The 27,621-nt window shown below is 35.9% G+C and overlaps 1 protein-coding gene across 2 annotated transcripts in view; it reads right to left on the reverse strand.

The window, feature by feature from the left end:
• Positions 1–24,813, reverse strand: part of LOC123322751 (LIM/homeobox protein Awh) — a 55,823-nt gene extending 31,010 nt beyond the window's left edge. Inside the window, exon 1 of one of the 2 annotated variants that reach the window (XM_044910766.1) lies at positions 24,524–24,813. In XM_044910766.1, coding sequence (XP_044766701.1) covers positions 24,524–24,616 — 93 coding nt within the window. In that variant the 5' untranslated portion in view covers positions 24,617–24,813. The remainder of the gene's footprint in view (positions 1–24,523) is intronic. The other variant, XM_044910765.1, reaches the window with a different exon arrangement.
• Positions 24,814–27,621: the final 2,808 nt, after the last annotated feature.

Raw genomic sequence — 27,621 nt, forward strand, 5'->3', positions numbered from 1 at the left:
CATAAGACATTCAAAGGGAGCGATAAACACAATAAAACCAAATTTTGGTAGCGTTCCTCTATAATGTCATGTAGAGTCATTCGGGGCAACTGTGCGCACTTTTGCCTTTCAAAGCATACCCTGTTTCAAATGTTGAAGCTAGGAAAATTAAAACATTTTCATAAGATAGAGCATTCTCTAATCTTTAAAAAAACATCGGAAAGAGAGCAAACAAAACGTTTTTTTTTTCTGCAAAAAAAAATTAATAGTGATAGTCAGAATGCGTTCACATGCCCCGTATTGCATGAAGGCGTGCGCACTCTCACGGGGTAAGTGAACGCAGTGCTTAATGAACCACACAATCAAAACAAATTACAAAATAATGTCATCAAAATGTTACAATATTAGAGAAATGCTGTCTATTGTCAATACAGAAGCGCCTTTTTACAACTTTTCTGGTAAACACAACACTGGATACATTTCTCTGTTGGTAGCTCTTCATATTTTTCTGTACAAATAGGAAAATATTGGTCGAGTTTCAACCAAGAAAATCAGCACTGCGCACACTTACCCCGAATGACTCTACATTTAAAAGATAATTCAAGCCTGTAATACCCACGCTACTGCTGATAATTTTTGTTTTGTTTCTCGAAAGCCGTTACTTTATGAAACGAATTGCAAAAGACCTTATTTGTTCAAAATGAATGAAGCTATCAAAAATTATTTTTCAATGGTATAACATGAAGAGGAAACAGGCCATATACGAGAATATATTGAAAAATTCTTAGCCTATTATAGAACCAAACAAAATTTCAATGTCAAAATATTTTATTACTCAACATATTCTCCTCTTAATTGGATACATTTATTACAGCGTATCCGCAACGTCTCTAAACCTTTCAAAAAAAATGTTTCTTCTTGCTCTGCAACCCAGACCTCCACAGATTTTATTACCTCCTCGTTGGAAGAAAATTTACTACCTTTTTTTAAACTCATTTTCAGTTGAGGAAAGAGATGATCGGATGGAGCCAAATCTGGTGAATAAGGAGGGTGTTCTAGTAATTCAAACCCTAAATCACGAATTTTTTGCATAGCAACATGAGATTTATGTGCAGGGGCGTTGTCCTGCAAAAACAAAACAACTTTGGATAGCTTCCCGCGTCTTTTCTCTTTAATTCTTTTCCTTAGAGTGGTCGGTAATGTCGAATAGTAATCTCCGGTTATTTTTCTACCTTTATCCAAAATCATGATAACTCCATGGCAATCCCAAAAAACTGAAGCAAGAACTTTTCCAGCAGATTTTTGGACACGAAACTTCTTAGGTCTTGGAGAACCAGAGTGTCGCCATTCCATCGATTGTTGCTTTGTTTCTGGTTCGTAGAAATATACCCAAGTCTCATCCATAGTAACAATTCGGTTTAAGAAATCTACATCTTTTTCAAATCGAGCACAGTTCGAACGCGAAGCTTCTACCGTTGTACGCTTTTGGTCAGCATTAAAACATTTTGAAGGTCCATTTTGCAGCAATTTTTCTCATGTCCAAATTGACGTGAGCTATATGATGAACGCGTTCTTATGAAATATTCAGTGCTTCAGATATCCGTTTAAGTCCAATTCGACGGTCTGATAAAATCATGTCATGGACTGCATCGATATTTTCGGGGACTGACACATAAACTGGCCTTCCCGATCGGTCATAATCTTCAATGGAAAATTTACCTCTTTTGAAGCTTGCAGTCCAATTTTTTACGGTCGCATACGGAGGACATTGATCACCAAGGGTATTAAGCATATCATCGTAAATCTGCTTACCTCTTAACCCTTTTAAATACAGGTCCTTGATGATGGGTCGATACTCCAATTTTTCGATTTTCACAATTTCGGTGGACACCTTCTTTCTTTTAATTGATTACGTAACTCTGGTTTACTTTTTTGACCTCAAACTTCACACTGACACTTCTAATGAGTTATTGTTCGTTGCTATGGTAACGCAATATTTTTTTATGCATGGAACTGGTTTAGGCTAACTAGATATCAATACATCCTCGTAGGTACGAGAAAATATTAAGAATACTTTCTTCACAGAACGTTCAAATTTTCATGAGAACCATTTTTTTATGGTTTTTCAATAGCCTGTATCTTCTAAACCGAGCCGATTCGGAAAAAATGGTAAAGGAAAAAATTGTTTCTTTTGGCTTCAAGAATCTACTGTTGCAATATTTGTAAGAGTCAAAGACTCACCCTGTATTGGCACAATAGGAAAATCAATATTTTTTTTATGCATGGAACTGGTCTAGGCTAACTATATACCAATACATCCTCGTATATTAAGCCGGTTTGTAACAGCGGAGAAATCTCTGGAGAATTCTCTACCAAATTTTGGTAAGAAAACGGCAGAGATTATTTTGTATACAACTGAACAGAGAATTCTACGGAAAGTGGGTATGTAACGGTAAAGAACTCACGGCGCATTAATTCTCGAGTAAATTCCCAAGAGAATTCTCGGCTGTTGCAAACGGGCTTTAGATAGTAGAAATGATAGGAACAGGGCTTTTGAGAAATGGTGGCAGATTCAAAAGTTGCTAGGTACAGTACAGCCTTTAAAATTAGAATTTTATCGGTCAAGAGTCGAATCCTTGAAATTATTTTTTTGCCTCAATCATGCCACAATAAATGTCTACGAATGCATTTCGTCCGCGAGTAGAGAAAAACATCGCCGGACAAGACAATACACCGTTCATCATACGACCATAGCCTATCCTAACAATGCGATCGTCGCACGTGCTAACTCGCCGGGAATACCCAAGAATGGGCATTCCTCCAGCCTTCTTCAAACGGTGGGCGTAATAAGGCAATACGAGGGTGAACAAATGGCCTAGAACACAATAGTGGCCGGACTCGTGTCCGGTTGGATTTATCGGTCTGGAGGACATCAGCCAGGGACAGCTTGCCACTAAAGGTGCTTTATCGACCGCTTTCGCTGTCTAGAATCTGTTGATACTGTTATAAATCCGCAGATTATCGCAGCCTTAATGTGTTTTATATCGTCGCTGTCTGCGGAACGCGCAATACTTTTGTGGTAATCGGGCGTCAAGTGAGCCGCCCGCTACACTCAATCCTGCTAGAATGGCGAGGGAATTCCGAAACTTTCAAGGTTCGGAGGTGCGTTTCCTTCGAATATTTAAAAATTTCATAACAATGCTACATGAAATTCCTCAGAAAGAAAATACATAATACCTTCTTGACCGTATGCACCATTTCACTTTTTCACTAAACCAAGTTTATTTCATAGAGCATTTCTATGAAATTAAGAAAAAATTTTTGTGCTGAATTGTGTTAGGTTTGTGCTGTTTTGTGCCGTGAAGATTTTGTTTCAATTCCAAACGGTTTTCAAGTTATTACACAAAATGTATGGAATGGGCCAGCCCAGCATTTCTACAACAAATAGATTTTTATGGCTGAAATAGATGTGCTACATATGTACTGAGTGGTGCATTCGCATTTTTGAGAAATTTCCTCTTATTTCCCAGAAAATCGAAAATAAAGAGAAACGTTATCCCGGCACTTGTTTTTTGTTCCTTAAAATGAGTGGAATAATTTGTGCTGCATTTGTGCTGACTTGTGCCGTGAATATGTCCTTGAAATTTCCGCGAATTTGAAAAAAAACATCATTTTGGTTTTCTATTGAGGAAAACATGGAAAAAATTGTGCTTCACCTGTACTAACTCGTGCCATTGAAATTTACACAAACATTTTTCTAGTTTCTCGAAAAATAAGAACATTTGTGCTGATTTTCGGAAAAGGCTCTCAGTATTTTCTTCAAATAAGATATTAGAAAAAATCAATATTTTGGAAATCCGTGTACAGGGTAAGCAAAATTCGATGTCCACTGAGGGTATCTCGAGAACTATAAGAGCTATGGCTAAAATAGATGTGCTATATATGTACCGAGTTGTGCCATTCGAATTTTTGAGAAATTTCCTCTTATTTCCCAAAAAATCGAAAATAAAAAGAAACGTTATCCCAGCACTTGTTTTTTTGTTACTTAAAATGAGTGGAATAATTTGTGCTGACTTGTGCCGTGAATATGTCCTCGAAATTACCGCGAATTTGAAAAAAAGCAGCACTTTCGTTTTCTATTGAGGAAAACATGGAAAAAATTGTGCTTCACCTGTACTAACTCGTGCCATTGAAATTTACACAAACATTTTTCTAGTTTCTCGAAAAATAAGAACATTTGTGCTGATTTTCGGAAAAGGCTCTCAGTATTTTCTTCAAATAAGATATTAGAAAAAATCAATATTTTGGAAATCCGTGTACAGGGTAAGCAAAATTCGATGTCCACTGAGGGTATCTCGAGAACTATAAGAGCTATGGCTAAAATAGATGTGCTATATATGTACTGAGTTGTGCCATTCGAATTTTTGAGAAATTTCCTCTTATTTCCCAAAAAATCGAAAATAAAAAGAAACGTTATCCCAGCACTTGTTTTTTTGTTACTTAAAATGAGTGGAATAATTTGTGCTGACTTGTGCCGTGAATATGTCCTCGAAATTACCGCGAATTTGAAAAAAAGCAGCACTTTCGTTTTCTATTGAGGAAAACATGAAAAAAATTGTGCTTCACCTGTACTAACTCGTGCCATCGAAATTTTCACGAACATTTTTCTAGTTTCTCGAAAAATGAGAACTTTGGAAGAAGTTAGCCCATGCAGCACTTTCATGTTTCTTCGTTGAAATTTTTAGTTGTGCTACATTTGTGCTGATTTTCGGAAAAGGCTCCCAGTATTTTCTTCAAATAAGCTATCAGAAAAAATCAATATTTTGGAGATCAGTGTACAGGGTGGAAAATTCGATGTCCACTGAGGGAATCTCGCGAAATAAAAGAGCTAGAAGAAAACGGATGACACATGTCCAAGCTCTTTTACAGAGGAACGAAGAATGGTGAAAACCGTAGCCTCCTACGATTCTTCGTTTTTGAGTTATTAGCAAAAAAAATGAGATTCTGACGATTTGAAAAGTTCTAATATTCTTTGAAGTTACAGATCTGAAGCTTGAACCCTGTTAGACACTCTTATGCGTAGAATTGGAAAAAAATCCTGACAAGGGATTTTTTCCAATAAAAAAATTACAAATTCAATAAAAGTTTGCATAAAAAAACAAAAGTTTCACGCGTCAGCTCGCGTGAAAAGTTCAATGGCTCAAGTTAGTACACGTATAGAGAAAGAAGAAGAAACGAAAGTGCTAGGTTAGCTTTTTTTTCAATTTCGCGATTTCTCGGAGAATTCTATGGATTTTCGAGAAAATTTTTAAGGCACAAATGTAGCCCAAATTATTTCACTCATTTTTAGGAACAAAAAACAAAAGTGCTGGGATAACTTTTTTCCTCATTTTCGTTTTTCCGGGAAATAAGAGGAAATTTCTCAAAAATTCGAGCGGCAACTCAGTTCACGTATAGCACAATCCATTTCAATCATAAAAACCCATTTTTTCTGAAAGTGCTGGGCAGATCCATTCCAAACATTTTGTGGAATATCTTGGAGAACCGTATTAAGTTGAAAAATTTTTTTTTTTCGAAATTCGAGAAGTTCTGGGCCAACTTCACACGCTTGGTGAACATAATCTGCCGTTCTAACATGAAAGGTCCTATCTGCAAAATTTATCGAAGAATAGAATTTGATTGTAAAACATAACTTTTATACATCTCTTTCTGGTTAGTAGATATTTTATTATATTATATTACATTCATCGCATTTTGCAGATAGGACCTTTGTTGTTAGCAAGGCAGTAACTGCCGCAACCACTATGGACATAGATATTGAATTTCCTGACCACAGATTAATTGCTAGCACCCCCTAGAAAGTATTGGAAATGTGGAGGCTTTCATTGTACTTCAACCTTATAGGTCTATCTTCTTCCATCCAGCATATTCCGGCTAAGATCTCGATTATAAATACTTACTGGATCACCCAATATTGAAGTCTCAAAGAAACTTTTTGAAATTATCCAACCCAGGGGAATTAGAGCCAGAGTTTTTCGCTTTCGGTTTTTTCCTTCTCCTGAAATTTTTTCTGCAGGTCTTTTCTGCTTTGATTCCCGAGTGACCTAGAACCTGGAACCCAGACTAAAAGCAGACCTGCCCACGTACCAAAAGCTCACGACAAGCGCACGACTCGACAATAATCCCGTTTTTCCCATTTTTTCCTGCTTTATCTAAGTCGAATAATTGAAAATTTGTACCAAAGATGATCAGTATTCTCTGTATGAACATATTGTTAACACGAAAACTGTCGGGTGTAATTAGATTGCCGACAACGCCTCATCGAATTCGGCATCGATAAGTTGTCGATCGATCGTGGTACCACTGCTGGTTTTTTTACCCAATTCGTTGAGTCCTCATTTTTAACAATTCTATCCATAGGTTCGATTAGCCCTTTCATTCCTAGTGGTTTCACTATGAAACCACCTCTAATAATATTTATTCCATGCGTCCCTATGGTTTCATCTCAAAACAGCCACAACAGTGGTAACTCAAAGACTTCCTGTCGGGTTGGGTTGCAATTGTTCTGCAAAATGGCGCTGTACAGCGTGTAAAGTTGGTCATTGCTTAGGTGACAAAAAAAAACTGTTTTCTTGCATTCCACAAGAAATAAAAATATTACTTGTATTATCAGTTGATTCCTGGTAGTTACATGTAGAAACCACCACTTTAAAAAAATATCAAATAGATATTCAATGAAATATATCGAATTTTATGCATTCTCGACCTCAAAATATAAGTTTATTTTGAATGAAATTTTCTAATTTGGGCCTGAAAGGGTTTTTAGGATATTTGTATATTTTAATAATGCGCTACAGAACTGATATACCATGCTCATATTTCCAAGCTTACTATTGATGTAATTCAAAACATTAAGACAAAATTTGATGAATGGTAGACATCGAACCAGGAGATCAATCTACGTGGTCCACGCCGCATACGAAGGTGGTAGAAACAAATCGATCCGGTGTGTAACACCAACGTTCTTCCACCTCGTCCACGTAATCAGACACCCGCCGGGAAGAATAAAGCCCGGCTTAAACAGATTTACTTTTGTTTCTACGACTTGGGAGATTGAATCAATTTTTCTCGGGGGGAGACAAGTGTGCCGCCTTTATCTCAACGTCGCGGTAATATCGGACATCCTGCTGTATTCGCCGTGGTGTAGGTTAGCGATCACGTGAAACAAAAGGTAAATCCAATTATGTATGCGAGATAAGGAATTACGATCTGTAGTATGGAAATCTTGATGATGATAGTACTCTGTTGGAGCGATGAAGACATTAAGACGAGGTCCGAGCAGCATCGGTTCGATAGAATAGATGGCTTCAAGCTTCAAGGATAAGAATGGCTCACAATCATTCGAGAATTTCGAGGTAGAACGCGCAGATTATAGACCATCAAAAGCTTTTCATTCGAGTATCACACGCAGAAGAAAAATTGGTTAAGTCTGTTGTGGAACACCAAAAGACCTTTTGCATACGTAAAGCTGGGATATCCTTTTAAAGGATATACAAGGATTACAAGAAGCATTTCCGACTAGGGGTTGAATACTAGCCCAGTCATATTAGGGTTTCACCTCGGAATGATTGATAATAAGCTGTAAATTGGTATAACATTTTGTTTTGTCGTCCTGAATATTGTCTCAAAAGTCACCAATGCTAATCGTGTCCGCGTCTTAAGATCAAAGGCGAATATCTCGGTTCCTATTGCTTGAATGAGATTTGCACCCATTACAAAAATATAGAGTATAAAATTCTCTACAACTTTTGTTCGATCATTTTTTTCATACGATCAACCGTGTTTGGGGTAGAGCGCGAAGAGTGCGTAGCGTACACTTATATATGGGCTTAGTGCAAGGTGGAGGGGGAGATACGGTTTTTAGTACGTTGCATAAAGTCAATTATTTACTGAAAAAGTATAGGTAATTATTGAACAATATGTACTAACTATTAATTATTTATAATTAACTATTTAACTATACTATATTATTAAGTTTTGTTGATTTTTATTTATAATAGAATTGTGAATGGATGTTAGTCATCTCCTTCTTCTTATTCTTCTTGTCGCTCAAAAATATTGAATTCATTGTCATCATCCTCATTACCGGTCAGATTAATCTCCAAACCTTCCAGAATCTCAGGATCCTCTTTGCTTCCATCGGGATTACTTGTACATGTTGGAGTGTTGAGACAAACTTGTCCATTGCACTGGCCACAAGCTGAAGAACATTGTAGTGCTGATTTTCTACATCTACAGCGGGAACCACAACCATTTTTGCAATTGCAAAAAATTAGGTTCAGTAGTTCGGCTGGTGCTGGAGGTAATACAGTTCTTATGGGCTCCAGGATTTCATTCTAAAGAATCCAGCCCCATTCTTGATGTTCTAAGTTTTTGCCTTACCAAGTTTGCATCTGGTAGTACACACGATTTATATGTTGATGAGCTGCTACACTTGTTGACAATTGTACAGGTTTATTTCGTTTCGTTAATTTGACGAATTGCCTGTAGCGGAAATGATCTATGTTGTCCTCAGATTTTGTAGCATTATATAGTGCCAACAAGATGTGCACTCCATTTTTTCAAATTGGGGTAATTTTCTTTTTGAAATACTTCCACCAGTTCATCCAAATTGGGAATTTTTTTCCAATGCTCTAGTAACGGTCTTTTTTCCTTTTTTAAAAAGCGCAGAAGTCACAGCCACTGAATGCGTGTAAAAATAAAATGTGCTTTTTAGTACGGCAGTATTGATCAAAACTTTTAAAAGAATATATTTGTGTCTTGACATTGTCTTTGCCAACTTTTTTTAGGGAGATTATCTGTTGATGTGTTTGAGAACATCCAATTGAAATAACGAGCAAATAAATATCTTCTCTTATGATGACGGCATTCAATGCATTCATATATGACAGTTGATCGTATGGAAAAAATGTTCGAACAAAAGTTGTAGACAATTTTATATTCTACAACTTTCATAATGACGACAAATCTCATTTAAGCAATAGGAACCGAGATATTCGCGAAAAACCATTTTTCTCACCTTTGACCTTCAATATCTTAAGACGGGGACATTATAGCATTTGTGACTTTTGAGACCATCTCAAGGACGTAAAAACAAAGGTTTGTACCAATTTACAGCATATTATCTTTCATTCCGAGGTTAATCCCTTCATTCAGCTTATGACTGGGCTATATACTGCTCCCACATTTGAAGCTCAATTTCCAAAAATTCAAGGTAACTCTTGGAAAAGTACGACTACTTGCTGAAAACGTTCAAGTACATTACTCAAAATTTCTGGTGTAATTTTACAGCATCCATCCGAGTTCGCAAATCATTCAGTGACTCAGGCTGGGTAGCGTAAATCTTCAGGTGACCCCATGGGAAAAAGACCAGTAGAGCCATATCAGGTGATCTGGGTGGCCAATCAATATGTCCCCTTCTTCCAATCTAGGCGTAAGGAAAATTTTCATCGAAGAACTGAGCAAGGAAAATGATCGTTTGATGGTCTTCTGCATTCTCCAATACTTGCACGAGGACTAGATAAATAGTCCAATAAATCAAAATAAATTTAGCCAGTGTGATTACCGGATATGAAAAAAAGGCCGATTATGTAATTTCCCTAAATACTCGCCAAAACATTTAATTTTTGGGAAGCTGAGTATGCATCTCACAAAATAATCTTGGATTTTCATCTGACCAATACCGACAGTTCTGCCGGTTTATGTCGTTAAGGTAACATGAACCCACGTCCAAAAAACAGATATCGAACATGTAGTTTTGATTACCGTTAATCACTGACCACTTCACAGAACTGGAGTCGACTATCGCGATCATCCTCATTCAGATCCTGAACCAATCGTATCTTATAAGAATTGAATTTATATTGTTTAAGGATTCTCAGTATTGTCGTGCGTGAAACACCAGATACATCGGACAATTTTCTAGTACTAAAGGTCGGATTCATCGCTACATGACCTAAGACAGCCACGTCCCTCGCTTCGTCTCTTTCATGCACTCTCTTTGTGTTGCCGACTGAACCAGTAGTTTCAAATTTGGCAACCAGTTGCACAACTTAAACAGCAGATACAAATTCACAATTGCTTTGACACACTTGTAACCTTGTAACGTTCCTAAGAATTTGCGATAGACTGAAACGTTAAAAATATCATGGGAAAATTTTTGTTGCAAACTGCCTGAAAATTCATTCTATGAAATTTGGCCAGAGATAATTTGCACACCCTATATATTATTATTGAGTGTGAAGTGTGAGTGTAAAAATAGTTATATTTATATCATTAAAAAATGATTAAATGTTTCTGTTAGTAATATACCAGTCCTCTTTAATCATATTCCGAAAAAAATAAATTTGTTATAAATGAATAAAATAAATAGAAGAATGAATACAAATTTAAAAGAAACATTTCCTTGACCAACCTATCAGTGTCATATTCACGTTCGTGTTAAACATTTCCATCGACAGAACTATCAAACAGTTTCATAATTCTCCAACTCTAATCTGTACTCGAATAGGGATACAAATGTCTGTCAGAAGTCAAGCCTCTAAATCCGTTGAAGTGTAATGATGCATGGCAGAAGTACGAATAGTTTTGCGTCCAAGTCAAAGGTGGAAAATCACCAACCATAACCACTAAAATGTTATATGTATTTGATTGAACACCCGAAGCATCGTACTATACAATGGAGATCCATAGGGAGAAGTGACAACCATTGTATAAAGCTACCACCAATGTTTCGAGCATATTGCTGTTACAAGGGTGTGAGTTGATATTTTCGGGGGCTATTATACCTATACCACCCGATCTACAGTTATGTATTCGAGGTCACAGAGTCACAGTGGGTAGGACTTCTCGACATAACAGTGTTCTCTATAGTTTACCATCATTTTTTTGTTGGGTCTGCCGTTTATTCAATGTGCAGTTATATAATCCTTCAGAGAAACTCATTTATTTGTAACTACGTTAAAATCAAGGTTGATATTTCGTGAAATGGTGGATTCAAAAAGCTTCCTAAGAACTTACGCATAAATGTCTATCATTCTATAATCTGCCTGATGTAACCAGGCATTAAACATAATGTCTGTTCTTTCAAAGGAAGCTAAATATTAAAGAGTAATAGCGAACTAACTATTAAAGAGTTATGAAGGGTGGATTTTTGCGCGTTTATTTTATTCTTATCAAATCTACAGTTCTATTCAATTCGATAAGTTTTAGACGACTGCTTCAGTTTGCGAAATAAATGAAAAATATTCGAGTTCATCGAATATTTTGAATGGGGAAACTGGGTCGAAATTCAGTAGAGGAAAATAAAGCTTCTTTCTACTCCTTTGCGTTTGTTTATACATACGTTTTTCCGCACTTATTCTCCGAAGTGTCACTTTCCCTCACTATACAGGGCGGATCTTTGTCTCGTACCAATATTTTAACAGTAGATTTTGAGGGTCAAAAGAAACACTTTTTTCGTATACCATTTTTTCCGATTCGGCAATGATGAAAAAAATAGCCATTTCATTCGGAATAACTATCTGAATCTGTGGTGCTACACATCTGCGGATTTCCTAAAAAGAATTGTATTCAACCAAAGTACCCAATTTTTCGAATTTCCCAGATAATTTTCATTTTTGAACATCACATTACTCGAAAACGGCACATTATACTGTTATACCTGATGGTGACAAAACAAGTCAAAAATCAACTACTTACTACTGGCTTTGTGATTTTTATTTTTGGTACTCGAAGCTTCAAGCTACGATAGCTCAAAGTTCAGCAGAAGCAGAATTTATTGCATTGACAAATGCAGTAGCTGGCAGAATCAGTAAATATAGTCACCAGTCACCCTGTATACCGGTAGATTCGGGTGACTTGGGGCAGTCCTGTTACTTGGGACAATTACCCCACTTGCAGATTTCTCTGTTTCTTACCATTTATGAGTGAAAGGACAAACTTATAAGATTGTGTAGCGTCTTTTCGGTTAGTTTAACAATTAATTCCTGTTGAGCTTGCCGTGACCAGAGCGTTTGAATTGACAGGAAAAATTACCGAATTCAGGAGAGTAAAAGAGCGTTTTTTATGGCCCTTATACTTTCTAGTGTCCTGTACATGTGTTTCACTTTGTGCATGTGTAATTTTTTTTCTGGATACGTGGGATATTGGGATATTAGATATGTCATGAAACAAGGTTGTTTACAAATCAAACGTCAACACGGATCTCATTAATTTATTTTGTTGTTTCATAGGGTGACTTGGGACAATGCCGAATAGATACAAGCGGCACATTGGCAGCAGGAAATATGCCGATTTGTCGCAGGATATTATTATTTACGTTATTTCCACAAAGAAATCACCAAAGAATGAAAGAAATCAAATTTCTCTTGTTTTGTTTAGTTTTTCTATATTTGAGTTGCAATATATTTACTTTCGCTGTAATAGGGTTTTATCATTTAATTTCCTTAACGAATTTCAACTATATAATCACAAATTCTAATTTTTCAAAACTATACACCGTCTCAAGTCACCTATTTCATTTGAGAGTTGAGAAATTAATACATTTTAACTTGTGTCCCAAGCCACCCAAAGCGGTGGGTGACTTGGGACAAGTATATTTTATTTTTGTTACAATTTATATTCGAATTCTGAAGCATGGTATATATCCTAATCAATAGTCTGAGTCATTAAGCATATTTGAACCTCTTTCTCACATAAAAATAGGTCACCGTTTTTGAAATATAGCAAGTTGAATTTCAAAATCGTGCCAAGTCACCCGAATCTACGGTAGGCTGCGAAACGATTTATTTGTATTCGTATTGTTTAAATATTATTCGTTAGGAAACATTGTTTCAATAAATTGCTTCCTACAAATACCTACTGTAGGCAGAATGACTTTTAAAGCTGGAGAAATTTCTACAAAAAAATGTTCATTTTTTTCATGTGTTTCAGTTATTAGAATGGATATTAAAGTTTACTATACCGCGACTGAATAGTTTTCCGACTGGTTATCAACTAATGATAAAGCTCAGTTGAAAGAAATCAATGATCAAACAGTGACTATATGAAAACCTTGTTGCATCATGCCATTGATATTATCATCAATAACGCCTTCTTCTTAACAGTCCACCGCCAGCAACAAGACCATGATTTCGCCAAATCAAAAGACGTGGTTGAATAGAGGAATATTATTTATTATTCTGAATGTGAGTGTGAGATTTATTCAGGCGGAAAGCTAACTTTAAATAATGCGGGGCCAAAATCGGGCTCGAAACCAACAAGAGATAAACGCGTTCTCTGTTCACCGCGGCCGGACCCCAGGAAATATGATAAATGGTCCCAGAAATTCCACGTGGATTCCTCTTCTTTGTGTCCGGGAGACCCTCAAACACTTGTCTGATATCGGGTTATTTTTATTTCATATTTATTCGAATGTCGAAGATGATATTCGTTTTTTTTTTGGTCGATTTTTACATCCCATCTGCTTCGGGAGCGAAGGATATGAAAAACTTTTCAAGAGGCGGATGAGATGAGACTTTAACACATTCACACAGGGTGTTTCTATCGCACAGATATGTAAAAAATTCGAAATATTCCAAATTCCAATCGAAATAGAAAAAGGGAATATTTTTCAACCCGAAAGAGCTAGGGTACTCAAATCCCCAAGGGTGAGTCTTTGTCTCATAAGAATATTTTAACAGTACATTCTGGAGGTCAAAGGAAACACTTTTTTCCCATGACATTCTTTCCGATTTGGTCCTGATAAAAAGATATAGCCATTTTTAGTTTCAATAATGAGCTGTGCCACCCCTTGAAAAACAAAAAAACTTCCAGAATAACTAAGGCTGAATCTATGGCACTCCACATCTGTGGATCTTTTAAACTGAGTTGTATTCAGCCAAAGTACATAATTTTTCGAATATCACAGTTTATATTTTTGAACATTAAATCACTCGCAAATGGCGTATTATACAGAAATATGAAACTTTTATTTCACAAAACGTTCAAATATTCATTAGATATAGCGCCCAACTTACTTTCAAGATTTGGGTTCTTTGAATTTTTTGTATTTTTATGGTACGTAATGGTTATAATGAGGAAACTGGAAGACGTGAGTGATATCTTGTGTTCGAAAAAGATTCATCAAATGAATGAAAAACTACATTCCGAAATTCATTTCATTCGATGAAACCGTTTGTGAGAATTATAAATAAGAATTTTTTATGGTTTTTCAACAGCCTGTATCTTTTTAACTGAGCCTATTCGGAAAAAAATGGTAAGGGAAAGAAGTATTTCTTTTAACCTCAAAATAATCTACTAACCTAAACTAACCTCAAAAGAATCTACTAACCTAACCTAACCTAACCTAACCTCAAAACAATCTACTGTTAAAATATTTGTACGAGTCAAAGACTCTCCCTGTATATTATTGCTATATGCTATTGCTATATATTGTTGCTGAATAATTCCCTATCTATAGCAACAGTTATTCGAAGCAGCACTATTCATGTCATTTCATAAATTATGTAGATTATATTCTCTGGAAGATGTTATCATTTGAATCCTAATCAAAATAGAATAAAATTTTGTATATACAACACGTGTGCTATAAACGTTTTTTCATTTGAAGCTCAAAAGTCATTAGTGGTTAAATTATTCTTGAAATCTGCTCACACCCTTAAGAATAAGCCTCTCATTCTGAAAATCTGTAGGTATATCATTGCTATAATAATGTTCAATATTAATAAATAAGTATTAACGTATCAGCTTGCCGTCACTGAGCAATGAAAATTTGAGTGTGTGTATTTTAAAGTTTTTATACCTATTCCGAATATTTCATTGCAGATTTTCCTATTGTGCTAATACAGGGTGAGTCTTTGGCTCGTACAAATATTTCAACAGTAGATTCATGAGGTCAAAAGAAACAATTTTTTTCCTTTTCCAATTTTTTCCGAATCGGCTCGGTTTAAAAGATACAGGCAATTGAGAAACCATAAAAAAAATTTTTTTATGAATATTTGAACGTTCTGTAAAAAAAGTATTCTACATATTTTCTCTTACCTACGAGAATGTATTGATATCCTCGTTCCATGCAGTTCCATGCATAAAAAAAATATCGCGTTACCATAACAACGAACAATAACTCATTAGAAGTGTCAGTGTGAAGTTTGAGGTCGAAAAAGTAAACCAGAGTTGCGCAATAAATTAAAAGAAGGAAGATGTCCGCCGAAATTGTGAAAATCGAAAAATTGGAGTATCGAGCCATCATCAAGTACCTACCTGTATTTAAAAGGGTTAAAAGGTGAGCAGATTTACGAAGATATGCTTAATATAACTTTGGTGATCAATGTCCTTCGTATGAGACCGTGAAAAATTGGACTGCAAACTTCAAAAGAGATAAATTTTCCATTGAAGATGATGACCGATCGATAAGGCCAGTTTCTGTGTCAGTCCCCGGAAATATCGATGCAGTTCATGACTTGATTTTATAAGACCGTCGAATTGGGCTAAAACGGATATCTGAAGCACTGAATATTCATAGACATAGAGACATGGACTGTGCAATGTCAGCATGAAATTGGCTTTTTTTATAGAAAGAGAGAAATGATGGTCGGGCATTTACCTTCTTTTTTGTTCACATAGAGGTGAGTGTGGACCAATCAATATTCTAGAAAGAGACAACTGCATTGCCGACGTGCGTTTCTCTCTGTCACTTTTTTTGACCGTATTTCATACATAGATAGAAAGGGAAGGCACAGTCCATGTCTATATGTCTATGTGAATATTTCATACGAACGCGTTCATCATATAGTTCACGTCAATTTGGACATGAGAAAAGTTGCTCCAAAATGGATCCCCAAATGTTTGAATGTTGACCAAAAGCGTGCAAGGGTAGAAGCATCGCGTTCGATCTGTGCTCGATTTAAAAACGATGTAACCTTCTTAAACCAAATTGTTACTTTGGATGAGACTTGGGTACATTTCAATGATCCAGAAACAAAGCAACAATCGATGGAATGGCGACACTTTGGTTTTCCAAGACCTAAGATGTTTCGTGTCCAAAAATCTGCTGGAAAAGTTCTTGCTTCAGTTTTTTGGGATTGCCAGGGAGTAATCATGATTGATTTTTTGTATAAGGGTAGAACAAAAACCGGAGATTATTATTCGACATTACTGACCACTCTTCGAGAAAAAATTAAAGAGAAAAGACGCGGAAAGCTATCCAAAGGTGTTTTGTTTTTACAGGACAACGCTTCTGCACACAAATCTCATGTTACCATGTGGAAAATTCGTGATGTAGGGTTTGAATCACTAGAACGCCCCCCATATTTACTAGATTTGGCTCCATCCGACTATCATCTCTTTCCTCAACTAAAAAAAGTTTAAAAGGTCGTAAATTTTCTTCCAACGAGGAGGCTATAAAAGCTGGTGGAGGTCTGGTTTGCAGAGCAAGACGAAACATTTTTTTGAAAGGTCTAGGGTCTAGAGACGTTGCAGGTTCGCTGTAATAAATGTATCCAATTGAGGAGAATATGTTGAGTAATAAAATATTTTGACATTGAAATTTTGTTGGGTTCTATAGTAGACTAAGAATTTTTCAACATATCCTCGTATAATGCGCCGTTTTCGAGTAATTCGATATTTAAAAATAAAAAATTTCTGTGAAATTTAAAATGTTTGATACTTGGACTGAATAGAGCTCTGTTTAAGTGACAGATTTAGCTAGTTATTCTGAAGGTAATTTTGATTTTCCAGGGGTGGCACAGCTCATTATGAAAACTTAAAATGGCTATATATTTTTATCAGGGCCGAATCCAAAGACATAGTATATCTATAGGAAAAAGTGTTTCTATTGACTTCAAGAATCTACTGTTAAAATATTTGTTCGAGAATCACGCTAAACTACATTTCCTGACATATACCCTCTTGGTACAATTTTGGAGCGAATAAGAATGGTGATGAATGAAGTCTGTATAATGCACTATTATACATGCTTCGCAGTTTTTTCGTTTACAAAGAATAATCCGATGGAATATAATCGCATATGCGATGTTAGCCATCACAGTCCATTTCAAACTGGTCGTTAATTTTTTCCGATTCGCATAAATTGTTTAAGTAGTTTGTGGATAAAGTGTTGAAACAAGATGTAATATGGCCATAATCGCCATATGCCCCTGGGGGTCATCTGATGCTACTCTATCCGGCCTGACCCCCTGAGGTGCCGCCCCCCGCAGGTCGCCTCTCACTCTCAATAAATTATTACACTTACTGACCGCAAGACAGCGGAAAGCGTGAAAAATGTGTCGGCAGATCGTAGCTTATCCCCTTTAATGTACTGCCTTCTTTTCTTCTTCTTCTCGCGTCTTTTTCTTTCCGTCAAATTCGTATGGAACACTAAGAGGATTATCCGCATTATATATGTTAGCATTACTGTTTATAAATAAATTTATTGTTTATTTGTGCCGACCATCAGTGATGCTACAAGTTTCTTGGGTTTTTGTAGTATTTACATGTGATGTATGAATTGGCACCATGACTTCAGGTCGTGACTACGAAGGTTGCACGAAAAAATCACTCAGTATTTTTACAGGGTGTTTCACGAGTCGTTGGCCATAGGCTAGTGGTGAATGCAGCTCCTCTAGGCGGGGTAAATTATGGATTTTGGCCTTAATTTGCGAAATCTATAATATAAAGTGAGAACGAGTGGTCGAATTTCAAAGAAATTTTGTGGGCTCGTTGACTTCCAAGTACCCTTCAAGATGGAAGATGTAATTTCAGATAATCAGAATATTGAGATTCATCTTTCGAATATCAAAATCTATATTTTCTGGATCAGTTGAAAAACTTTTGTTTTCAGAATTAAAAAAGGGCATTTTTGTGAATCAAATTCCATTCTCACTTCGCATGGCACACTTGTTTCAATTATTTAATTTTAATTTTCATAGCTACCTGCCGATATTTTGAATGATAAAAGCTCTTTTTTCAATTATCCATCATTTTGAATCATCAACATATCCCAAGTTGCACGTTGCCTAAAAAATATATTCGAAAAATGTATCATTTCGAAATAATTCATAGTTCAATAATACAATTTTCAAATATAAATTTTAGACAGCGTATACCTACTTGAACACTTGAACATATACTTGGTGTGTGTTGTTGATTCTGACTGATGAATAATTGAAAAGAGAGATTTTATTAATAAAATCTGGGCAGGTTACATTTAAAATTACAACTAAATAATTGAAAACCAAATTATCAAAAATGAAACTGAAATATGATTTTGTTCGTTCGTTTCTCTTTAGGAAGAAAATTGAATTTGATTGAAAAGAGCTGCGAATTGCCTTTGTCATTTCGAAAGGATATTGGAAGTAAACAAGCCCAGAAATTTTCATCAAAATTGGACTACTCGTTCTCAAGTTATGGATGGATATCGAAAATTCAAGCCGAAGTCCATAAATCACCCTGTATCTCTGAATCTAATGGCCTTTGGGTACAAAAGGATCAACTTTTCTAAAAAGCCTAGATGACCCTCTTTCAACTTGAATGGCTATGGCCAACCGCTCATGAAACACCCTGTAGAAACTAAGTTTATATAGGGTGAATCTTTGACCCGTACGAATATTTCAGTAGATTCTTGAAGTTCAAAAGAAACGCTTTTTTACTATACTATAATGATAACTATACTGATAAAAAGTTATAGCCTTTTTGAGTTTTCATAATGAGCTGTGCCACCACTTAAAAAACAAAATTATCTTCAGAATATCTAGCTAAATCTGTGACACTACACATCTGTGGATCTTAATAGAGTTGTATTCAGCCAAATAAGTTAGCAATTTTTAAAATTTCGGAAATATATAGGTACTTTTTAATTACTCGAAAACGGAGCGTTATTCGAGAAAATATGAAGAATGTGTACTTTTATTTTACAAAACGTTCAAATATTCATTAGATAGCGTCCAACTTAGTTTCAAGAGTTGGGTTCTTTGAATTTTTGGTATTTTTATGGTACGTAATGGTCATAATGAGAAAGCTGACGTGGGTGATATCTTGTGTTCGAAAAAGATTCATCGAATAAATCAAAAAATATAACCCTAAATTCATTTCATTCTATAAAAAAGTTTGTGAGATAGAACTAAAAATAAATTTTTTTTATGTTTTTCAACAGCCTGTATATTTCAAACTGAGGCCGATTCGGAAAAAATGTTGAAGGAAAATGATGTTTCTTTTGACCTCAAGAATTTTCGTTTGAAATATTGAGTCAAAGACTCACCCTGTAGAGTAGAATTTGAATTATCAGAACTAATTGGGGGAGAAATATATTCGGAATCGATTATTTCAAAAGGATTAACGAAATTCCTCTTGTCACTTAGTTCTTGCAACTGTCACCAAATTCAACTCGAAGCTTCAGGGACACATCTATCGTTCAGTTTTTTTTTCTGTTCCTCTGAGAAGGAACAGAAATTGAAGTGTTTATTCGAGAGAGAAGTCACTTTTTGCAGTTGAATCAAATTTTGTGTATTGCTGTGCTTACATACCATATGTGGAGAGGCTATATTTGCGTATTAAACACACAAACACAAAATATGGTCCTCATGTGTAATGTAGTTTCTATGAAACAATGACAGTTTGAAAATTAGATCTCGTTGAAACGGTGCATACGGCCTATATTAAAAAAATACAAGAAACTCGTTTCTTGTTGATGTATGATATTTTTTTGGTCTGTATGTATAGCACCTAAATCTGGTGTTTTGTAGTATCAATTGTGGATTAATTGTCACGAGTTCAACATGCGTTTGTTTAATGAAGGTTCAACTCAACAAGCAGCTGCTAACTGACTACGAGTTTCGCAAATTGTAGTTAGTACTTAGTAGAGCGAGGAATCGCCATCATACTAAAGGAGGTTCTGCATATACTCATCGGGGTCGAAGAGCAAGAACTACAACCGTAGCCAGATCGGCTTATGAGAACTGCAGGACGAAAAACATTTATCCCAGCATCTTCACTTCTAAGAGTTAGGAAAGTAAATTAAGCTGGGCTTCGTTTTCTGACAGATGGCGCTAGGGTGTATTCCTTCACCATACTGGCTGCTGACACCGAAAAAAGGTGCCATCAATTCAATTCATTTTCGTCGAGGTTTCAGTTGTGTTGGTCTGACGTCTGATGAGAACAGATCTTTCTCGGCGGAATGGTATTTCTGCTAATACTTTCAGTGATGGTTTTTGTCGCTAGTTCTCTTCCATTAAGATCGTCACACTTGTTGTTGTATTCTCGTCTAATGTATATTCTATTTTATGAGCTCATTCTGTAGGTACCAATTCGAATTAACAAGATCTAAAAACATCAACGAAAATACTGTACTTGGTGTCGAGATGCCAAAAATTTGTAGTCGAATAAAACAAAAGAAAACAACTGGCATTCAAACATGACGATGGTCACTTCGAAAAATTGAAATTGTTTAGGTTTCCCATGGATGATTGTGAGGTATAACATGACGGATGACGTCGATAAATCCCTATCACTGACGCCATTACCGAAGATGGTTCTGATAATAGCTCAGATTAATAACTTTATTTGTGAATGCTGGACCACCATTTATACATGGAACACCTTCCTCCCTGGTATCAAGATGAATGACTGATATTTTTCAACGTGTTATTTACTGTGCATCTTCTCTAATATATATGCAAATCAGGAGAGCTGTAGGTCTTCCACTCACAAGAATATACAGTATTATTGCGTCGCTTTCAGGAACTGAATCACTTTGATTGAATGGAGGATATCCATAAGTAAATAGCTATAAATTACGGAGTTTTGACAAATTCATCAATGTATTCCATCATAGCAACGTCTTTTACATTCTACACCGATTTGTTTCGATTTATATTTATAAGAAATCAGTTTGATGTTTATCCGGATTAGAATGATGTTAGAATGTTAAAGCATTTTTTTAGCAGAAAAAATCTCTCATCCCTACTTTAACCAGTAATCCTCATAGATTTGGGATTCACCAATATCTGCTTATAGCAAAATTTTCTATGGAATTAGGATTAATGAATTCTCCAATAGTAATACGAGGGCAATGGCTTTATGAAATATCCTGTAGAATGTGTTACATTTGTTACTGTGTTAATACTCTAAAAAAATATTTTTAGTTCAATTATTTGATGAATCTTTTTCGAACACAATATATCAGCCACGTCTTTCCGTTTTCTCATTATGATCATTACGTACCATAAAAACACCAAAAATTCAAAGAATCCAACTCTTGAAACTAAGTTGGAAGCTATATTTATACATATCTAATAAATATTTGAACGTTTCGAAAAATGAAAGTATTCTTCATATTTTCTCGTATAATGCGCCGTTTTCGAGTAATGTGAAGTTCAAAAATTAAAAAGTATCTGTTAAATTCGAAAAATTGGGTACTACACTGCGCAAAAAAATTAACGCACATTATGGAAATCTCAAATTCATTCTACAACTGAAGGTGTTCTCAATGATAATTATTTTTATCAGAATTATGCATGCATATGTTATCCACTTTCAACGGTTTTCTTCAATAAAGATGTTTTTTCCAGCAGGAATAAAAAAAGATGATATTATCAGATTTTGAATGTATTGGCTCCATTCTAAAATCAGTTGTTCTCGATCAATTCTAGTGATCAATAGTTTTTCTTTCGTTTGATTTTCTACACTCGATCGCTATGCAAAGCGAAACACGCAATTTGACCCAAGAGGAATGTGCTCAAGCGGTAGTTTTGCGAGAAGAAGGGTGGACATACACAAGAATTGCAGAAAGGTTTGGAGTTTCCCATACAAGTGTGTCCAGAATGTCGCAGCGATTCAGGGAGACAGGTATGAATGTCCGAAGACCAGGACAGGGTAGACCACGGGTAACAACTGCCATTCAAGAACGTTACTTGAGAGTTTCTTCGTTGAGACAACGGTTTGCAACCGCTAGCCTCCTTCAAATTCAGCTTGAGCAAACTCATGAGGTGCAAATTAGCACTCAGACAATAAGAAATCGCCTCAGAGAATATGAATTAAGGCCTCGTGTCGCGACAAGAGGCCCAGCTCTTACCCCAGCCCATCGAAGGGCGCGTTTGGATTTTGCGAGAGAGCATATCCATTGGGAAGAGGCCGATTGGGAAAGAGTTCTCTTCACAGATTAGTCTAGATTCTGCCTCTACCACTGTGATCGACGTTCCCTTGTATACAGACGTCCACATACTCAGTGCAATTTCCTAAATACTACTGGTTTCGGGGGAGGATCGATTATGGTATGGGGTGGAATATCTTTGACTGCTCGCACAGACCTAGTGGTCGTTGATAATGGAGCTATGAATGCTGATAAGTATATAAGGAACATTCCTGAAGAGCATGTAGTGCCATTTGCCCCATACATTGGTGAAAATTTCATTTTTATGGACGATAATGCCATCGTGCGCGCATCGTTCAGGAGTACCTTGAAGAGGTTGAAGTCTCTCGAATGGAATGGCCAGCAAGAAGTCCAGATCTCAATCCGATTGTGCAGGTTTGGGCAACCTCAATAGAAGGCTGAGAAGTAATGTGTCTTGTTTCGTTAAAAACCTTCCCAAGCGAACATAAAAAATAAGTTATAAAGTCAATGTAGAGTTAACTTTCATTAAAATTAAGATTTTCAAAATGTGCGTCAATTTTTTTGCGCAGTGTATTTAGCTATAGTTATTCTGAAGGAAATTTTGTTTTTCCAGGGGTGGTTGAGCTCATTATGAAACCTTAAAATAGAAATATGAAGGTGTTTTTTTTTAACCTCAAAAATCTTTTTTGGAACTTAGGTATTTCTGTTAATACTTATACTGCAAAATTATAATTTTCTTTCGATCTCGATTTTGATGAAAAAGCAAAAAACTGAATGCCCTCCGATTGAGTATGTATAACAATAAAATACATATAACTGTCCTGAGAGATTGGCGTTGACGCTTTTACACATGAAGGACATCACTATAACGTTCGGTCCTCAATCAAAACCTGACATGTGAATTCGGGTTGGTGCATTGTATGTTTTAACTCTTTCGAGTCTTATACAAAACACGTCAAGGTCTCAACATTCTCTTTCCTTCTATTCGGTGTGTCCAAAACAAATATTTTATGAGGTGAAATGGTATATCCTATATACTTGAGGATTGACAGGTTTCCGTTCATATTGAAATGTCATTTTGATCAGGGTGAATAAGTTATATTTTTGTGTGACTTTGTTGTTTCTAGATTCCCAATCATCAGTAGATAGCAACAAATCTATTGGTAGTGATCTTTCTCCAATTTATTTTGAGTTCAATCACGCAGAGATACATGAAATTTCCTCTATGTACACCTTCAAATCATAAGTTATGGCAGATCGTTCGAAATTTGATTTCATTTTCAGTCTTTGACTCGTAGATTTTCTTGAGGTCAAAAGAAACACTTTTTGTTTTTCAGCAGGCTGTTGAAAAACCATTATTTACAAAATCTCACAAACGGTTTTATCGAATGAAATGAATTTCGGAATATAGTTTTTCATCGATTTGATTAATCTTTTTCGAACTCAAGATATCACCCACGTCTTACAGTTTTCTGATTATGAAAATTCAAAATGGCTATATCTTTTTATCAGGGCAGAATAGGAAAAAACGGTACAGCTGCTTTTACTCTCAAGAATCTACTTTTAAAATACTTATACGAGTCAAAAACTCACTCTGCATCCCTGTATATCTACATTACTCAAATTTTCTTCATCAATGTTTTTGTTTTTCATGTTATCCTTAACAAAGGAATCAATTATTATAATGCTTTCATGTGTAAATTAAGCTAAACTATTACTGAAATAGATACAAAAAAAAACATGGCGCGACTGGATAGATTTTGATTTCCCTTAGCATGTAAGTAGATAGATATATGGTGATATATTTTTTGACAATTTACACAGTTGTTGTATTTTTCCTCTGATAATTGAAAAGTGCACGCAGAGGACAGTTTTATTCAATATTTTACTATTATCAAAGTTCTCACTAATTCAAGCCTTCAACCTTCAAGCTCAAGTATATATTGGTAGGTACTTGACTACTCTATCTGTAATTTGAGGTAACTAGGGTCTTCATTAGAGAGTACCATAGAATCCTTGTAATTCAAAGATAAGAAATGGTTTAGACTGTTTAGAATGATTTGAAAATTCAACGAAGAAGTTTTGTCAAAATAGCCATCGAAACTGCTTTTATTTTGGGAAAGTATTCAGTGACTTTTGACTTAAACCAAGGTATCAATACTAGCTTGTCAGTTTCAAGGTGCTTTATGTATTTCTGACAAACTCATTTCAGCAGATCAATCAATAGGATATAAGAGCTGGAACAAATCTAATCTCTTGAAAGGATAAAAGCTACAGGAACTGATTCTGCCACCCTAATGGTGGAAGGTCTGCTACCCCAAGAGCTCTTAACTATGAGCAACAGATTCTCATGTAGCTGTTCTACAAGTTCTCACTCACCTTCATCTCTAATGCTCCAAACTTCTTATCATCCAGGCTATCACCTTGGAAGTTCCCCTCACTGTAGGACCAAATATTGCACTGCAGTTTCATGTAACTAGCCCAGGTAACGGAAGCTACAGTAAGCACTGAGTTTAGCCAGAACGCATCACTAAATCGTAACAACAAAAATACCGAGAATCCCGGATTGTTGACAGCTGAAAGTGATTGTTCTCAAGTTCACCACAGCCGTCACTCGACAACCACTCACACAACCAACGTGCGCAAACGACTGCTTGATGATGGTGAGTTGCGGACCAGCAATCGAAACGTTGTAGAGAGAGGGGTGGGAACGGCCACAAAATACTGGATTGCAGCCCACAATTCTGGAACATTGTGGGAGGTGCTTTATTTCTAAGCCACGCCTGCAACCATCCAGTTCCAGAGCTTTTTTTTTGCTTTTTACTAGCCGCTTGCGCTTTGATTTTTTCGTGATATGTGCCGAACCAGCAATTTCGTCATAAAACAGAATGATGTTGGTGATTCAGACAAACTCGCTGAAATCGTTGTTTTTGCTTGTATCAGGTTTTATGCCCAGATATTATTGTTGATTACAAAAAGACCCTATCATTAAGATTGAAAACGCTGGGTGAAATCAAAGGATACATTTGTCTGCCTTCAGGAGACCAAATGAATCCTAGGTTATATTCAGAAGAAACTTGCATGGTATTCACCATTATCTAGACATTCTAGCCTAGAGTATTCATTCAACCAAGGCAAGAGCTTCATGGCAATTTTCATACGTAGCTCAAGCCAGTGTTTCCCTCATCATTGGTATCCACACACATGCATCCATAGCATAATTTCACCTCATCATACAACAATAATATGAAGCCTTGGCTTTCTATCGGACTTCGGAGGTTTACCATTTTTCACATCCCCCGTAACCATGCGTAAGTCGGTCTCACTTCAGCAGCATATCCTGCATATCGTTGGGGACAAGCCTCAGTTCTTCCTTGTCTAGCGCGTCATCTATGTAGGTAAGTATATCATTCTGTTCAGTAACTTTAGTTCAAATAGTTTCACTCCATATCAAGATATTTTTCACAGGTTTTAGAAAGTCCTGATAATACCTGTGAAAACTATCTTGATGATAAAGTTTAGTTTACCCTTCGCTTGGTAAGTATCGGAATTTCACTGCAATCGCTGGAACATAAATACATTGCTTCTCTGTCTAGCGCGACACTAAGGCAGTGGCGTGTAATGAATAAATTTGTATAGCTCCTACCTTTTAGTATGGAAAATTGACGTGAATATGATGTCAGATTCAACTATCTCAATTGTGATTGGCGACACTAAGCAACTATCTCACTCCAGTACCCATTAGAGATTCTTAAAAGTAGAAGTGTAGATGTAGAAATGGCTACCGTAGATTCGGGTGACTTGGGACGATTGTTGAATTCAACTTATCATAATTTCAAAATGGTGACCTATTTTTATCTGAAAAAGAGGTTTAAATATGCTCAAAAACCCAGATATGATTAGGATATATACAATGCTTCAGAATTCAGATATAAATTTCGAAAAAAATAAAATATACTAGTCTCAAGTAACCCACCGATTTGGGAGGCTTGGGACACAAGTTAAAATCTATTGATTTCTCAACTATCTAATGAAATAGGTGACTTGGGACGGTGTATAGTTTTGAAAAAATATAATTTGTGATTATATAGTTGAAATTCGGTAAGGAAATTAAATGATAAACCCTAATTACAGCGAAAGTAAATATATTACAACTCAAATGTGAAAAAACTAAACAAAACAAGGGAACTTTGATTTCTTTTATTGTTTGGTGATTTCTTTGTGGAAATAACGTAAATGATAATATCCTGCGAAAAATCGGCATATTTCCTGCTGCCAATGCGCCGCTTGTACCTATTCGGCATTGTCCCAAGTCACCCTATGAAACAACAAAATGAATGAATGAGATCCGTGTTGCCGTTTGATTCGTGAATAACCTTGTTTTATGACATATCTAATATCCCAATATCCCACGTATCTAGAAAAAAAATTACACATGCACAAAGTGAAACACATGTACAGGACACTAGAATGTATAAGGGCCATAAAAAAAACGCGCTTTTGGTCTCCTGAATTCGTTAATTTTTCCTGTCAATTCAAACGTTCTGGTCAAGGCACACTCAACAGGAATTAATTGTTAGACTAACCGAAAAGACGCTACACAATCTTATAAGTTTGTCCCTTCACTCATAAATGGTAAGAAACAAAGAAATCTGCAAGGGGGGTAATTGTCCCAAGTTACAGGACTGTCCCAAGTCACTCAAATCTACAGGTGGTCAAAATAATGACGTTTGGCATTATCGAAATTGTATAGTAATGGTTGTAATTTTCCGATCTTTAGCACGCGAAAAGAAACTTACAAGATAGTTTTCACAGGTATTGGTGATGAGGACTTTCTGAAATTTGCGAAAAATATCTTGATAAGGAGTGAAATTAGGTAAAAACTACATAATAAACTGAACGTTTATTATGTATTATAGGGTTAAGTGTTAAGTTTTCACTTTTCGGCACTTCAAACCTTTTGTTTGATTAAACTTACCGTGACCATCAAATCAAGTCATTCTTTCACTCAAATCAGTAAGATTTAACCGGCAATGTATTTATCAATTCATAAATCATCATAATTTTCCAAGGTAAATGTACCTCTTCGTTGCTATAGTTTTGACTAGTCGACAATTTTCGCATTTTTACATGTTACGTTACAAAACTGCGTTTACTAAGTTTCCCAACTTTTTTCCTGTTAACTGTTTACCTGCGATCTCGAAAAGTTTATTTATTTTTCTAAATACAAGGTGGTCCTAGATTTTCCGACTTCAAAATAAAAAAAATCGCTCGGAACCGTCAATTTCTGATTCGAGGGGGAACAACGAACAACTTCAACCCCCGTCCTGACAGGGGTGACCACAAACCCTTAATTTTGAATAGGGATATGAGGTGTGTTGCGATAACTAATTTTGAATATCGTATCGAGTACCTACTATAATATCTGACCCTAAAATTTCTCTTCGAATTATCCATCGATAATGAAATATCAGTGA

Source organism: Coccinella septempunctata, chromosome 1 (genome assembly GCF_907165205.1).
Source record: "Coccinella septempunctata chromosome 1, icCocSept1.1, whole genome shotgun sequence".
Taxonomy (NCBI): domain Eukaryota; kingdom Metazoa; phylum Arthropoda; class Insecta; order Coleoptera; family Coccinellidae; genus Coccinella; species Coccinella septempunctata.